This window comes from Podarcis tiliguerta (assembly GCF_965153285.1).
Source record: "Podarcis tiliguerta genome assembly, chromosome: 16".
Lineage (NCBI taxonomy): Eukaryota > Metazoa > Chordata > Lepidosauria > Squamata > Lacertidae > Podarcis > Podarcis tiliguerta.
The window spans coordinates 26,991,011-27,007,730 of record NC_139549.1 but is presented as its reverse complement, the minus strand read 5'-3'; the positions used below and the strand labels follow the sequence as shown (position 1 = coordinate 27,007,730).

The 16,720-nt window shown below is 46.8% G+C and overlaps 1 protein-coding gene across 4 annotated transcripts; it reads right to left on the bottom strand.

The window, feature by feature from the left end:
• Positions 1 to 16,285, bottom strand: RAB36 (RAB36, member RAS oncogene family). Of its 4 annotated transcripts, XM_083417937.1 has the most exons (12): positions 16,126 to 16,285; positions 13,746 to 13,789; positions 12,409 to 12,496; positions 11,635 to 11,726; positions 11,090 to 11,155; positions 9,962 to 10,063; positions 9,338 to 9,402; positions 8,928 to 8,979; positions 7,039 to 7,120; positions 2,848 to 2,938; positions 2,004 to 2,123; positions 1 to 1,061 (listed from the first exon to the last, which is right to left on the bottom strand). In XM_083417937.1, exons 3-12 carry the CDS (start codon positions 12,475 to 12,477, stop codon positions 994 to 996), a joined length of 807 nt encoding a protein of 268 aa, XP_083274063.1. In that variant the 5' UTR covers positions 12,478 to 12,496; positions 13,746 to 13,789; positions 16,126 to 16,285; the 3' UTR covers positions 1 to 993. The 4 variants fall into 4 exon arrangements, with proteins under 4 accessions (XP_083274063.1, XP_083274065.1, XP_083274062.1 ...); XM_083417939.1 differs by lacking the exon at positions 13,746 to 13,789 and having other exon boundaries at positions 12,409 to 12,577; XM_083417936.1 differs by lacking the exon at positions 13,746 to 13,789 and having other exon boundaries at positions 16,126 to 16,284.
• Between the last annotated feature and the right edge of the window lie 435 nt (positions 16,286 to 16,720).

The window sequence follows — 16,720 nt, the reverse complement described above, 5'->3', positions numbered from 1 at the left end:
GACATCAGAAAGCACGTTTAATTCCACAACTGACATGAAAATAAAGACGAGTTTTGTACAACTGCAGCTGCTAATATCTAAGGCAGTTAGAGAAATGAGATTATTCCACACCTCGGAGCAATGCAGAGGACTCGGGAGGCAACCTACCACCCACTACTGGCTAAGATGGAATGATGCTGCTCATTCCTTAACCACCATCTGAGAAGGACCACAGGACTACGTGCTTTCTCTTCCTTCATTTCCTCACCCCTCGGATTCTACAGATTCCTCCTGCTGCTCTTAACCATGATTAAGTCAGCACCATGATTAACCACGGTGATCACGAACTAGAGAAATTCAGCTTGAGAAGGATGCAAAGCTGCCAAGACTACAACTCTCAGGAGCACCTGCTGGCAGAGGCTGTTTGGGGACTACATTTCCCTCCAGCCACAGTCAGAGCTCCAAGGCATCTAGGGAAGAGCGACCTGCTCCCTTAGCTGGGCTAGAAGGAGTTTTAGCCCCCAACACCCGGAGGGCGCCAGGTCTAACTGAATTCACAGAGAGACAACAAATCTGAGCTTCTTTCTCATCTGCAGCCTCTCTCATAGGGCAGGTTCATAGTGTGCTCTCCACTCCTAAGGTCTGTCCTTTCCACAGAAACAGGCTTTGCAAGTTTGGAACAGGATGGGTTTCCTGGAGAGGGAAAGAGAGAAAGAGAAAGAGAAAGACAGATTGTGCTGATAACAAACACACCCTCCTGGAAAAGGCAGATCATTTCCCATAACGTGAGCTCAGAAAATAGAATTTTTCCAAAGAGAGGAGAGAGGCTGTCCGTTCCCCTGAAGGCAGATCAAAGCAAAAGTGGGCTTTGGCGGCGGGGGGGGCTGCACCGCTGCTTCCCTGCCCCCCCTCCTTGTCCGGCTGCTGTTGCTTGTTCAGATATTCAGCTGCTTTCCTGAAGTGCTATTTGGCGAATCCTCCAACAGGCCAGGAACTTGTTATACCCACAGCTGGCTACGAGCAACAACTTGGGCTGGCTTGTGGGTTGGCTTCCAAAGTCTCCGGCGAGTCCCCTTCTATTTCTGCAACAAGGGAACAAAGAAATGGCCAAATCAATCCTTTCGGAACATCACTTTCCAGAAATGGTTAACAGGCAACAGCGGTGTTCATCCCAGTCTTCAGAAGCATTTGCATGGTGCAAGTAGATAAATAGGTACCTCTCTGGCGGGAAGGTAAACGGTGTTTCCGTGTGCTGCTCTGGTTCGCCAGAAGCGCCTTAGTCATGCTGGCCACATGACCCGGAAGCTGTATGCCGGCTCCCTCGGCCAATAAAACAAGATGAGCACCGCAGCCCCAGAGTCGGCCATGACTGGACCTAATGGTCAGGGGTCCCTTTACCTTTTTTACTAGATGGGCAGGCAACCTTCCTGTGCTTGTCGGCATGAAGGCTGGGGTCCTACTGGCCTCCCTTCCCCAACCTGGTGCCTTCCAGAGGTTTGGGGCTGCAAGTCCTATCAGTACTAGTCACTGTGGAGGGGAGGAGCTGCTATATGCATTTATATTTATTATTTATTCGTAAGAAGATTATATACCACTTAAGCCAGAATCAGCTTACCCAAGGGTAATGCTACAGCACAGAACACAGAGAAGTAGGAAAAGGGGCCCCAGATACCAGAAAGACCGCCTATAACCTATTTCATACTTTGAAGATGAATGTGAACATCTTGAACTGGGCCTGGGAACAGAACAGAAACCAGTGCAACCAGTTTTAAAACACGGATTATGCAAGTCCTAAGTGGAACCCTGGTCAGTCATTTTGCTACTGCATTTTCAGGCCTGCTGAAGTTTCCAAGTGGTCCTGCGATTCTGGGGGCAGATGGGGGTCGTAGCCCAAAACGGTTGGAGAGCAACCAATCGGCAAAGACTTTTCTAAGCAGAAGGAAAAGCTATCTGGCCCCCCACTATCCTCATCCCTTGAAAATGTTTTGTTTTTAATCAAACAAAGACAATTCAGTTCAACCTACTGATGAGGTTTCCTGCACCAATTTGGGCCATTCGGCTGTTGCTCTTCTCCAGCTCCATCAGCATCGATTTTTCAAAGGCCAAAGCAGCAACTCGGGAAAAAAACCCCTTGACGTTTTCCCCTGGTGAAAGAAAGAGAGGGTGGGGAGGTGGAGGGGACGCTGTAACCTTTGAGGGGCTCAAGTAGATAGATAAAATAAACTTTATTTGCATTAGCCAACGGCCATAGCAACATAAAACAAGTGGGGCTCGAGTATTTAAAGCAGTGTTTCCCAAACTTGGGTCTCCAGCTGTTTTTGGACTACAGTTCCCATCATCCCTGACCACTGGTCTTGCTAGCTAGGGATGATGGGAGTTGTAGTCCAAAACAGCTGGAGGAACCACTGCTTTAAAGCGAGCATGGCTAACCTGTGGCTCTCGAACTGCAGCAGTTGTAGTTAACTGTGGCTGGGGATGATGGGAGTTGTAGTCCATCAAAATCCGGAGGGTCATGGGTTAGCCACTCCCATTTTAAACACAGGGTGGTACTATAGGCAGCTGCTACAAAAGAATGGCTCGTGTCTCTTCCAACATCCCTACCCACCACCCCCTCCCAAAAATGGTGGTGGGGAGTGTTCAAGGGACTACCTTTGGCATTTTGGCATGAGCCTGTGTGGAGTTTCAGAGCAGCAGGGTGCATTTCACAAGGATCAAACTCTGCACCCAAGTAGAGAGCATCACTATGAAAGACACTGTCCCACATAAGTCCCTGGGCAAGCTGGCAGCTTAACTCCTTGAAGGAGACCAGCTGGCATGCTCAGCCCTGCAGCACTGGCACTCCCAAACACTTCAATTGGCTCAGCTCACCTGTCTTGGCTGAAACGGACCAATATTCTGCCTGCATTTCATTGGCCAGGTGGATGGCATCCTGTTCTGTCCGCTCACAGGCAGCGTCGGACTGAAAAATAAAGGAACCACAGCCAAGGAACAGCAATCTCTATGTTGCGCTGCAAATGGGTAAACTTCCCCCTCACCCCCAAAACACAAATACAGTGGTACCTTGGGTTAAGTACTTAATTCGTTCCGGAGGTCCGTTCTTAACCTGAAACTGTTCTTAACCTGAAGCAACACTTTAGGCTAATGGGGCCTCCTGCTGCTGCCGGAGGACGATTTCTGTTCTCATCCTGAAGCAAAGTTCTTAACCCGAGGTAATATTTCTGGGTTAGCGGAGTCTGTAACCTGAAGCGTATGTAAGCCGAGGTACCATTGTATGACCTACCTAAGAGCTGTTTTTCCTTCTAAAGAACAGAGAGGGATTTGCTTCTGCAAAATGTGGCCATGAGTTAGCTTTGGAAAGAGATTAGACCAGCTTTTCCCAACTAGGGATGGGCAAGTCTGTCAATTCCAACTTCTCTCACCTTTTCAGCCCCCCCGCCCCACCCAATTCAGTTTGCTGCATTTCCACATTAGTTTGCCCCCCCCCCCCCAAAGCAAGTCCTTGCAAAAATTCTTAAGTGTTTTAGGGCACATTTTTCCTGTATACAGTTTCCCTTGATAAACACAGATGCTTACAAGTCATTTCCACTATGTCTTTTTATACACTTTTGGGGGCTGGTGAACTGTATAGGAGCATTTGGAGAAGGGCAAATTTCTAAAGATAAAAGCTGAGCTTTCCTTCATTATTATTTTTTAAAGGAAGTGTGACTGAGATGAGATTTGCATTTAGAAGTGAACCACATTGGATTCCTGCCCCCATCTCTCTCTCTAACCAGATGCCCTCCAGATGTTTCGGTTGGCAACTCCCACCAGCCCCAGCATCGTCCAGCTATGTGGGCTATGATGGAAGCTGCCGTCCAAAACATCTGGAGGGCACCAGGTTGGCAAAGGCTGAGTTAGACCAATGCAAAGAAGAATTAGTCTGCCAAACAGAAGCTGTAGAAGACTGTGCCACCTTTTAAGCTCTGCCTGCTGGCACTTAAGAGCAACTGACCATACATGGTTGGATGCATAAGATAAGAACCTGTTCAGGACAATAAAATTTTGTTTACCTCTACCTGGGCAATCATTATATTCTTATTTCACAGTGTATGGAAAATGTAACACATGAACCTGCCCTTACAGTTGAACCCGTATTTTAATTAACTGTTTTTTTCTTTTTCTATTATGTTTTCTTGTAATTTTATTAGTGTTAACCACCCTGAGCCTGATTCTAGCCAGGGAGGGCAGGGTATATATATATATATATATGTATACATATATATATATGTCAGAGCTGGCTCCGGGTCCCAGCTCACCAAGGACCAACGCTAGCCGGTAGTAAAATATCAAAGTCTTTATTGAAGAATAGTTTCCATTTCAAAGCCTCAGCGTCCCAGCTCTACGTCTGGACTCTAGACCGGCGAAGCTCCATCTGAATCTCCGCCCCCTGTACACCAGTTTAAGACTCTAGCCTTACTCCACCTCTTCCTTTTCTCTCTCTTCCTCTGGGTCCTACTACTCCCTGGGGTCTCCTCCCTCCTGGACTCTTCTGAGGCAGACGTTGACCCCTCTGACTCCTCCCCCTCTCTTCGGCGGGCTTTAGGACCTGGCTCCCTACCCGGGCTGCCCACCTTGCCGCCCTCCTGTACATTTGAACTTGGCGCGCGCGCGCGTTTAACTTTCCTGATGACCGTTTCCTCGCTCCCTGACGAGGGTGTGGTCCCTCCTACCTCACGTTCTCCCGCTGCCCGCGCGCCCCCTGATCCCGATGCCTGGGACTCCTCCCCCCTACTGCGCTCTGGGGGGGACGCTGGTCCGGATTTCCAGCTGCTACTCTCTGAGTCCCCTCTGGCCCCTTCTTCCCGAGGTGCCCCCCTGGGCACTCCCCTTGCCCTGACTATGGGGGCCCCTTTCTGTGAATCTTCCGAGTCACTGGAGAGACTCAGAGACCTCGGACTGCTGTCCTCGCTGACATTTCCTTCGGACTCTTCCCCCTCGCTCTCCACTTCCTCCCTCTCCTGTGACTCTGCTCCTGAACCCCTGACAATATATATATATATATATATATATATATATATATATATATATTGAACCCCACAGGAAAAAAATAGCATTTATGGTGGTGTTCTGCTGATTGAATTTTTCTACGGTATCTGCTCTCTGTTATTTGGAAAATACAAGCTCTGTCCTTCTCCTACGTTTTATAACTTTAACTATATATATTTGTTCTTGTTTGTTTGCTTTAACGTTCGATTTTACATTGATAAAAACCTTTATTATAAAAAAAGAACTTGTCTCCATCCCATGTATGGCTATTACAGTAAAGGGGAAAAGCTGCCTTTAAGCATCTGTTGTCAGAGCCTAGAATCATAGAGTTGGAAGAGACCACGAGGGCCATCGAGTCCAACCCCCTGCCAAGCAGGAAACACCATCAGAGCACTCCTGACATATGGTTGTCAAGCCTCTGCTTAAAGACCTCCAGAGAAGGAGACTCCACCACACTCCTTGGCAGCAAATTCCACCGTAGGATTAAAGCTTCTCGGGTTTGCAAATTGTGGCTACCACCACAGTGGCTGTTTGCAGCATCTACACAATAGCTTTCCAAACTTTTCACGCCGGCGACACATTTTTTTAGACGTGCATCATTTCACGACAGAGAAGCGTTTACTGGGGGGAGCAGGAGGTAAGCAGGTGGCCGACTGGGCTGGAAATGCAGAACTGCAGGTGGGCATCATCCAGCCTCTGCTTAAAAACCACCAAGGAAGGAGAGCCTGCCATCTTAGCACAGAAGGGTTGGAAAGGAAACCCAAGGGGGAGAAAAACAAGGATCTCAGCCTAGGTAGGCTGCTCGTCTCTCCTGAGTTTTAAACCTGCATTTTCCTCCCACTGCCTTACCAAAGAAATCGGTCCAGAATTGACAAGTGCATAATCCTTTGGGGGCACAGGAGCTGATGAGCGGAAATGGTTTGAAAAGATACCAGGAAAGAGTTTGTGCTAGAGGCTGCTCAGGAGGAGGATGAAGAAGAAGAAGAAGAAGAAGAAGAAGAAGAAGAAGAAGAAGAAGAAGAAGACCCAGCTCAACAGCAAGAAAAGTGAATTCTGAATCCTGGTCGGGTCTTGGCTATGGAAGGAAACACAGACCACAGACCACAGGGATCCCTTGCTCCAGCTTCTACACACAAAGGACATTGTCCCTCTCTCTGCTTCAGGCCCCTTTTATCTATGTGTCCTGCATGCGTCAGCCAGGCTTGTCCCAAGTGCTCCCCACTGGAGGCTTCATATTGCAGGCCAGATGTTCTGACACAGGTCACTGTTGTGCACCCACACATTCTGTTTCCCCCAGTTGTGGTTATTGGTTGCAGTTCCGCCGCAGTTACTGATGGCTAGAACTTCTGTCAGCATCTTAAAAAGCAGAGACATCACCTTGCCAACAAAGGTCCGTATAGTGAAAGCTATGGTTTTCCCAGTAGTGATGTATGGAAGTGAGAGCTGGACCATAAAGAAGGCTGATCGCCGAAGAATTGATGCTTTTGAATTATGGTGCTGGAGGAGACTCTTGAGAGTCCCATGGACTGCAAGAAGATCAAACCTCTCCATTCTGAAGGAAATCAGCCCTGAGTGCTCACTGGAAGGACAGATCCTGAAGCTGAGGCTCCAATACTTTGGCCACCTCATGAGAAGAGAAGACTCCCTGGAAAAGACCCTGATGTTGGGAAAGATTGAGGGCACAAGGAGAAGAGGACGACAGAGGACGAGATGGTTGGATAGTGTTCTCGAAGCTACAAACATGAGTTTGACCAAACTGCGGGAGGCAGTGGAAGACAGGAGTGCCTGGCGTGCTCTGGTCCAGGGGGTCATGAAGAGTCGGACACAACTAAACGACTAAACAACAACAAGAAGAAGAACTTCTTCTAGCCCTGCTGTTAGGCAAGTTGAGCTCCCGGCAACCAGCCATCATCACACAGTTACCATCCAGATGGGACAAATAAATTGTGTATGGAAACTGCAGTTCCGTAATACTGCTCAAGGTTCCGAGTAGAGCAGCTGCAGCATTTATTTTGCAAGCTGCCATGCACTTACCACTAAATCTTTCTTTGTTCCAACGAGAAAGACGAAGCTGGAGCCTGGTTCATTCTCCCTCAATGCATCCTCCAGCCACTGCCTGAAAAACGAGGAGGAGGACAGAGGAAATGTCTGAAGGCTTTAGAAGGCACAAGATGGCTGAGTTTCATGTAAATGCTTTTAATGTTTGATGTTTTATTATGCTTTCATATGTACTGGAAGCTGCCCAGATGTGGCTGTGGCAACACAGCCAGATGGGTAGGGTATAAATGATATGATGCTGATGCTGCACAAGGCAGTTTGCATAGGATGAAAAATGACAAGGGATCAGCCCAGTGTGGAGAGTTCTGGAGGGAATGGGGGCTACATACACACCATACATTTAAAGCACACAAAACTCAAACAGAATCCTGGGAACCATCACAGAGCTACAATTCACAGTACCCTTAAACCAGTGATGGCCAAACTTGGCCCTCCAGCTGTTTTGGGACTACAATTCCCATCATCCCTGATGACTGGTCCCTATGATGGGAGTTGTAGTCCAAAAACAGCTGGAGGGCCAAGTTTGGCCATTACTGCCTTAAAGAAACTACAGTTTCCAGAATTTTGCGAGGAAGGAGAATGTGTTTTAAAGGAATGGTGCATGAGAAGCCTCCATTAGCCAGAAGAGGAAGAAATACAATGTTGATGGAGGGGGAGGCCCACAAAGTTCTGCTCTCATCAGCAGTAGTTTGGGCCAACTGCACATGGCAGTATTAATACTCTTTTCAGAGCTGAAAAGATGAATAAATAAGCAACTTATGATATTGACATGCTAGATATAAGGATTTATCAGCCATTTCTCAAGTGGGAAGCCAGCATTGCTTGATCGTAACTGACCACCTGATATTGTTCTCTGTTAGGATTGGTCCTTGAATAAACAGGTGAGCAAGAGCCTAGGTCGGCCTTTGGACTACAACTCCCATCAGACCCTTGGCTGTGCTGGCTGAGGCTGATGGGAGTTGTAGTCCAAAACGTGAAGGGGTTACAGTTGGGGAAGGCCAGCCATGTCTCCCGCACAATTCCCCCACCCTGAGCAAACTCACTGACATAGGCTTCATTGTCCACCAGCCACATGTTGGCCGATTTCATTCATCCTGAAACAGAACCCCTGATCTCGGGTGTGATTGTGTGGTATATGAAAGTACAGAAAGTGATCCATTGGAGGAAAGCAGTAATGAGAGGAACTGGGGATTAGCATGATGAGAACAGGAGGAAGGGGCAGAGGGGAGAGGAAATGGAAACCAGAGAAAGAGGAACACACACCATATGTTCTTGCCTATTGAGAAAAAATAATATCTCCTCCTCTGCCAGTCCCCTTGGAGCGATGCCTCGTGTCTGGCCCACCAAAGGGGGTGAGCAACTCAGCCATCCTTACCAAGTGCAGACGGAAAACCCTGGAGGGAAGCCGGGTAAGGAGGCCCCCGTGGGACAGATAAATGGTGCCAGCACCAGGAAAATACAAACACCTCCAGGGAATATGTCAAAGGGTAAACAGAAACAAGACAGCAGGAAGGAGAGAGAGAGCGCACAGAGAAACTGTCTGCCACCAATTTCACATGAAGAGCAGCGATTTCTGTGTCACAAGGCAATGAGCTAATAAGAACCTCATTCTTTCAGCAAGTGCGACCGAAACCTCAATACCAACCCTCTCTATTTATCGGGGTGGGAAACCTGTGGCCAGTGGTGGTGGGAAGGGACTGGCAGGGAGACTGAACAGGAAGTGGAACCAGAGCCAACTCATTTTGGTTTTCTCCCTATCCTCCTCCTTCCTGCTCACACCCACTGACAGGCCCACCCTGCTTAAGCCTGTCTAATCCCCCCAGTCCTCAGGAAAGTTTCTGCAAGAAAGAATGGCAAGGACTTACTTGGTGTGATCCAAAGTCTGGATGTCGGCCAAATCAAAGACTGTTATAATCACTGCAACGAAACCAATAGAGGATTAGGAGACATTCTAGGTCCAGAAGGCAGGAGAAAGGAGTCATTTTAGTTCTGACTCAGCAGACATCCAGAAGGAAAGAGGCTGGGGACACAGGGTTGGCTTAAAATGCAACCGAGTTGTTCTTTTCCTCAAAGCTAGATTTTTTTTGGGGGGGGGGGATGCTTCAAAATGCAGTATTTCATCAGAAACGACAGGACTGGGGCAAAGTCGTGTCTACACGGCTCCCCAAACCAGCGGCGGCAGTGCCCTGGAGGCAGAGTAAATGGGAGAATGTCTCCAGCCGCCAGGAGTCAGCTTTTGCCCTGCTAGCAAGGAAGCAAAAAGCTTTTGACTCACCTTCTGCTCCTCTGTAGTAGGCGGATGCGATGCACTTGAACTTTTCCTGGCCGGCTGTATCCCATCTGGGCAAGAGTGGAATAAGGGAAGTTTGATCAGTCATGGTGAGCGAGGGCCTAAGTGAGCCCAGGGATAAAGCAAATGGCTTAGGAGTACAAGCTGAAGAAGAAGACTGTGATGCCTGAGTCAAGGCCATCTGGAAGATGCCCTTTTCCCTTTTTAATCACACTTCCGTCCTGGCCACTGGCCTTGCTGGCTGCTGGGGGGAGTTGGAGCCCAGCCAACAGCTGAAAGACCCCCACAGATCCCCCCGCCCCTTGGTTTACAACCAGTAGAAAGTCTGTTTCTCAAAATGAATAATGGCAGCTTGGCCATTATGGCTCCCCTGAATGAAAGCTGTTCAACAGTGGAATGGACTTTAAAAACTTCACTGGAGTTTTTAAAACAGAGGTTGAATGGGCATCTGTCATGGATGCTTAGCTGAGATTCCTGCATTGCAGGGGGTTGATCTAGATGACCCTTTGTGTTCCTTCCAGCTCTATGGTTCTATGATACTTTGATTCTGGCTGGCTCTGTTAAGACATCCCACATGTATGGTGAGCCGCATGTTCGTATCCAACTTACATCTGAAGATTGTATGGAACTCCAGCTATCTCAAAACGCTCAATCTCAAAATCCACTCCGATGGTTGCCTTGTAATCCCGGTCAAAAACATCTTTACAAAACCTGCAAGGGAAAAATGGGTAGTACCCACCTTATTGTTGTTATTATTGTTGTTATTATTGTTGCTATTATTATTATTATTATTATTATTGGCTGCTTTAGATTGTTTTTAATATTGTGCTTTAATTCTGTAACCTGCTCTCGGCCCTTAAGGTGAAGGGCAGGAAAATAAAATAACATAACATAAAATAAGGGTGTGGGAATGCTGACAGTAGGATGTTTGATAGAAAGAGCAATGAAAAAAAGGAGAGGGAAGAAGACATGCTGGCTACCCCTGCCTTAAATCAAAAGTTTTCACACAGTGGAATATATCTTAAATACTACTACTACTATTATTATTATTATTTATTCAATTTATATACCACCCTTTATCAAAAGATCCCAGGGTGGTGAACAACATTAAAAACACATTACAGAACTTCAAGGATAAAAACTTAATAAAAAGCATACTGACTATCAGCCGGATAATAAAATAGTCATCGTAATAATAGTCCTCTCCCCCACACTTTCACAGGCCATAGATTCTTTGATAGCCCTAGGCCTGGGTAAAGAGGAATGTTTTTGCCTGGCGCCTAAAGACATGTAATGATGGCGCCAGGTGAGCCTCTCTGGGAAGAGCATCCCACAATTGGGGAGCCACCACAGAAAAGGCCCGGTCTCTTGTACTAAATGAACTCTGAGAAAACCCTAGTAACCATTGTATGTGAGAGGAAGCTTTGTGGTTAAACACGCATCTAAGAGCCTTTCCAAGTTCAGAGCGGGAGGAACTCAAAAACAGAGACTGGCAGCTGTGTTTGTAGGCATGGATCAGGAGGAGACGCATAACTGTAACCTGGGGTGTCTCCTCCTCTTGGTACCATCCTTAAGGAGTGCTTCGCAAGCATTGCTTCAGGCAGGTGGTAGCTACGATGCAAACTGGTCAGCCAGAAAAGACTTATAAACTGAGGTCAGTGGCTGCACTTTGAGGCAGGAACTTTGGACAGTCTTTGAAAAACACCACTAAAACTACGTGTCAAAACAGATTTGTACCTGTTGATGAGGCTTGTTTTTCCAACATAGAGGTCTCCCACCACAACCACTTTTGATATTTTTAGCCTGAAACACACATGTTGTTGTTTTTTCACATTGCACAGTGTCATTGAAATGGAAGAACCATATCAGATTAATACTTCTATTCGGACCAATAAAAATATTACAAAGAGCACATATATGAGATACAAATAGTGCAGAGTAAAACACACACAAATGCTTAAAATAATAATTATTCTACAATAATCTGAATAAATTACAGTATTCAATACCCCAGACCCCTGAAATAAGGGTATGTGTGAACCTTTCTTAAGGCTCTTGCAATCTTATTTGTGCTGCAATGTTCCTTCTAAATTGTCAGCAGATAACATATTTTTTTAGATTTTAAGGTTATATAGGCATTTGAAACCCCAGCAATTTTGAAACATTGCAAAACGTATATTCTTAAGATTACAGGTCACTTCCAAAATACATAAGGAAACAATGCCTGCGACCGAAACTCTTGTTACGGCACAAAGTGTCATTTCTCCTTGATGCAGACTCACCCAACAGCTCCTGTGTTCTGTCTCCGACAGGCACTCCTCACCTGGGCGTGGAAGTGATCTTTGAGCTGGAGGCAGGCCTCAGGTGTGTACCACTGCAGACACACAGGAAGCAGGAGCATGAGATCAGCTGGGCCAGGACTTCACCTAGTTGGTCCTCTAGGACAGCTTTGCCCGGCCCAAGGCAAAATGTAGGACAGGCTCTGTTTTAGGGAATGCCTCAGGCCAGCGGGTTTCAACCTTTTCAGGTTCACGGTTCCCTTGACCAACTACATTCTTTCTACGGCACCCCTGGGGGGCTCAGGAGCCCAGTTACATCACCCCTTGCCTGCAGAGCCGGCCCCTCAGGCTTTTCAAACATCTTCCGTTCCCTCAGTCTCCTCTCCTCTCCTCTCCCCTCTCTTTAGGAGTCCTCTGGGCAGCCACTGGTGCTGCCCCTGGTCTCTGAGCTTCCCCCCCCCCCCACAAAAAAGAGGTGCTTCCTCACACTGCCCCACAGGGCACTCCCCCGGCCAGCCCCAAAGGCACTATTTGCCTGGGGAGTTTGTAGCCAGGGCTGCTCCTGTAACAAACAGCCCTGCAAGCCTTTGGGAGGCAGAAATGCGAGAGGGTATCAGGGGAGGGAGGGAAGGAAAGAGGGTCAGAGGCTGGGGTTGCCCGTGGCACCCCTGACCACCATTCAAGGCACGTCAGGGTGCCACGGCACACTGGTTGAAATCCACCGCCTCAGGCTGTCAGGGAACTAGCCCAGCGGACACAGGAGGACAGTTTGCCTACCTTGGGGAAGTGGGAGATGGTTCTGTCTCTGCTCACAGGTGGCGTCACATGCAGGAAGTTGGCCTTCATTGCCCAAATTCAGCGGGTGCTGACAATGCAAACCAGAAAACTATCGCTAGTATCTAATACCTGTCAAACCAGCAAAAATGTATAGGACGAGTAGTAAAATCTGTTGGAAATGTAAAAAAAAGGATGGTGATTTTTACCACATGTGGTGGACATAAGATAAAATGAAAGAGTTTTGGGAATTGATCTATAATGAATTAAAAATGATGCTTAAATAGACATTTCCAAAAAAGCCTGAAGAACTACTGCTTGGTTTGATAGGAGAGGATATTAAGAAGATGGACCAAAGATTATATATGTATGCTACAACAGCTGCCAGAGTTTTGATAGCCCAAAAATGGAAAACACAGGAGATACCAACTGTGAAGGAGTGGCAGACAAAGTTGGTCGAGTACGTGGAATTAGCAAAACTGACCCATAGGATTCGTAGTCAGGAGGAAACAAAGTACCAAAAAGAATGGAGTAAATTTATGGTCTATATAAGTGAGAACTGTAGAAATTTGAAGATGTTAGCAGGACTGAAATAAATCTTATGGCATGGTTTAGTTATTATTAAGGAACTGTGGATTAGTGATTGGAATAAGAAAACCTGTGGAAGGGAAGGAGGGAAGTCAACTGCTCTACAGAGCGTAAAGTAAGACAGATGTTAAAAGATTTGAAATATTTGTGTATCTTGTTGGTGTTGGTGTATTTGAAATGAAAACTTAATAAAAAGCATTTTTTTAAAGAAAAAGACAATACAAACCAGAAAACAATATCAGGGTCATATCAGGGGACTTGCCAACAGCGAAACACAACACCAGCACTTAATGCTTGCCTTTTTGAAGTCCTGACAGAAGTAGTTGGGTTTTTGTGTACGGTATTCCTAGAACTGGGTACGTTTATTGCCTCTTAGGCAGAGCAGAGCCATCATGGCTGGTAGCCAAGGATAGCCTCGTCCTCCATGAATTTGTCCAATTTTGTAATTTCCCAGTCTGGACTGTACTAAAAACTTGTGGGGGTGTCTGTTTTCCCTGACTAGTAGTTCCATGTCTGACTGCAAGCTAAGGAAGTTAGCAGCCTGTTGGCTGGTGAGCCTGGCATTTTCCTGAATAATAAAACCGCAAGGCCTTTCATGGATAAAGGATATCACCAGGATGTTGCCATAGTAGAGGTGAGTGGCATTCTGAGCTTACAATAGCCCAGAAAGAGGGCACAGGGAGACTCCCTTTGCGAGGGCCTCATTTCACAGTGAACATGCCTTTATCCATTTGGATTATATTTTAACTCACTTTAACCGTCTCCCCGGCCGCCTCGTGCCACTCCAGAGGCTCAGCTGGAAAACAACTTCAGTTAGCAAACCGCAATGGTCCTGTCCGTCATTATGCAAGTCCCCCATCTGTCATAATGTTAATTTAAAACTCATGATCCATCTGATTTCCAAAATGAACTTAGGAGGCTAATAAAGCAGGAAATGCCATACAATATTTAAAAGCTTATGTCACGCCCACCATTCCTAGAAAACAACAACCCCATCTGCAGTTGTAAAATATCAGGATTAGAAACCAACACCAGGAACGAAGTCTGGGCATAGCGGCAAGACACCAAAACTAACCCAAGAGCATTCGGCCAAAAGTCTTTTTCGGAACAGCTTTGTTTTGCAAACCTCTTAAGGAGAAGAGCAGTCTTCTCCAGCCTAGAAGAGTTTGGATTTGAAGAATTTGGATTTGATATCCCGCCTTTCACTCCCTTTAAGGAGTCTCAAAGCGGCTAACATTCTCCTTTCCCTTCCTCCCCCACAACAAACACTCTGTGAGGTGAGTGGGGCTGAGAGACTTCAAAGAAGTGTGACTGACCCAAGGTCACCCAGCAGCTGCATGTGGAGGAGCAGGGAATCGAACCCGGTTCACCAGATTACGAGACTATCGCTCTTAACCACTACACCACACTGGCTCCTACAGGAGTCATGTTCCAAAGCATCTGAAGGGCACCATGTTGGAGGGAACTGAGTGTCAGGGCCTCATGGCTCTCACTTGGCATTCCTCAGGAAAAGCCATACACTAGGGCTGGGGAACATCCATGGCTCTCCAGGTGTTGATGGACTCCCAACTCCCATCAGCCACAGCCAGCATGACCAAGGTTTGTGGATTAAGGGAACTGAATAGCTCAGTTGGTAGAACACGAGACTCTTAATCTCAAGGTTGTGGGTTCGTGCCCCATGTTGGGCAATAGATTCCTGCATTGCAAGGGGCTGGAGTGATGACCCTCATGGTCCCTTGCAACTCTATAGTTCTATGATTCTATGAATATGGGGAAGGCTTCGTAGCTCAGTGGTAGAACATGTGCTTTGCATGCAGAAGGTCCCAGGTTCAGTCCTCAATGGCATCTCTAGGTAGCAGTAGGACACACGCCTCACTTGAAGCTGCTGCCAACCAAACCAGTGTTTCCGTGCACTCTGGCACTCATCACGGTGTCCTGTTGCACTAGAAGCGGTTTAGTCCTGGGACTTATGTTCACATGTGGTCAGGATGTAAATATATACAAAATTTTTGCCAAAGGGTGTTTAAGGAGATAACAGAAATCACTGGGTCCAGAGGTAGAATTATTATTGATTTACGATGGGGTGGAAGGTTCACAGGCTATGAAGGACTTGTTCACAAATTTATTGACAGCTGCACGAGTTATTATAGCTAGGAAGTGGAAGGGACAAGGTGAATATAAAATGGAAGAATGGTATAAAGAGGTGTGGGACATAGCAATTAGTGATAAATTAACATGTGCTATTAAGGTAAGACGATGAAGACTCAGGATAAATTATTTTAAGGAGATGTGGAAGGTATTTGTAGAATTTGTACTGTTAAAACGGAAAGGGGTCAAACCATCGCAAGAGGTGTTGAAATTTTGGGCAGTTGGATAGTTGCAATGGAATGGTCTTGGGGGTGGGGTGCACATTTTTATTTATTTAATATTATTACTTTGTTAAAAGAAAAGAAAAAACCAAAAAAGAAGCGGTTTAGTCCCAGAAAGCTATCTGTGGACAAACGCCAGCTCCCTCGGCCTGAAATGAGAAGAGTGCTGTACCCCATAACAAAGTTTGACTGGACTTAACTGTCCAGGGATCCTTTACTTTTTTTACCTTTATATGGTGTCGCGTAAATAAACAAATAGATAAAACACTTGGAGGGCACCAAGTTGGCAAAGGCGGCAGGGTGTGTGTGGATGTGGTTGTGTAGGACCATTCGGATCTCTGGCTCCAAAGTGGCCAGCCACTGTAAAAATGTGCCTCTCTTCCAGGTGTGGGGATTCATTTGTGAATGTCAAAAAGAGCATGGTGGAGAAAGCTGCTGTACAATCTCCTCTATGTGGGTTTTGCATTTGTGTTACAAACAGGTAAAAGAGGAGGGGGAGCCGTTTAAGCCTTATGTGGATGGTAGGGAGGGAAATCACCCTAGTTCAGCCAGTCTGAAGCTGCAAGGTGGCCATGAACAGCTTGCAGAATCACTTGGTCTAAGCTGGCCTTTGGATAATTTGCAAAAAAGCAAGGCGGTGGGGGGCTGATCCTATCCCCACCACCACCACCCCCAGCAGACCAGGGGCTTTCCCCTGCCCCCCCCCCCGGCATTTACAAAAAAGGGGCAATATTGGCAAAGAGTGAGAGGAAAAACGACTCACCATGCAAGAGCTGCTTCCAGGTCTGGAAAGGGGCTGCCGCATCACCATAGGAACCAGAGCGCCTCCCTCTTAGAAGGTGGAGTTAAAATGCAGAGAAACCAACCACCTGAGAGATCTGGCAGACCTTAAAAACCACTGAGAAGGGAGAAAACCTGATTAATGAATGCCAGATGTTGGCATGCTCAGCTGAGCAACGCCTCCTGCTGCTAGTATAAAGCTGGACAGCTTTTATTAAAGGAAAAAGGGGGAAAGGAAAAGAACTGAATCACCAGCATTATTAAAATTATTGTTGTTTTTATTCCTTCCATTTATAACCCAGCTTTTCATCCAGGGAGCTCAAGGTGGTTTACATGGTTGTCCAACTTCCCATTTCATCCTCACAACAACCCTGTGAGGTAGGTTGAGGCTGAGAGACGGGGACTGGCTGAGTGGGGGATTCGAACCCAGATCTCTCCTAGGTCTTTGCCCCAAACCCTAACCGTTCCACCACAGTGGCTCTGGTTTATATCCGGACAAATGTTTGCAACACCCGTATTTCACTGGAAACAAAACAAGGAGACCATGTACACCACCCTGAGCTTTGGAAGAAACTATA

What these genes read in the sequence shown, in the direction of transcription:
- RAB36 (XM_083417937.1), bottom strand. Translation starts at nt 12,477, where the DNA reads ATGAAGGCCAACTTCCTGCATGTGACGCCACCTGTGAGCAGAGACAGA. An exon ending in CAGAACACAGGAGCTGTTGG is followed by an intron (nt 11,156 to 11,634) that starts GTGAGTCTGCAT and finishes TGTGTGTTTCAG; the next exon opens with GCTAAAAATATCAAAAGTGG. An exon ending in AAAACAAGCCTCATCAACAG is followed by an intron (nt 10,064 to 11,089) that starts GTACAAATCTGT and finishes TTTCCCTTGCAG; the next exon opens with GTTTTGTAAAGATGTTTTTG.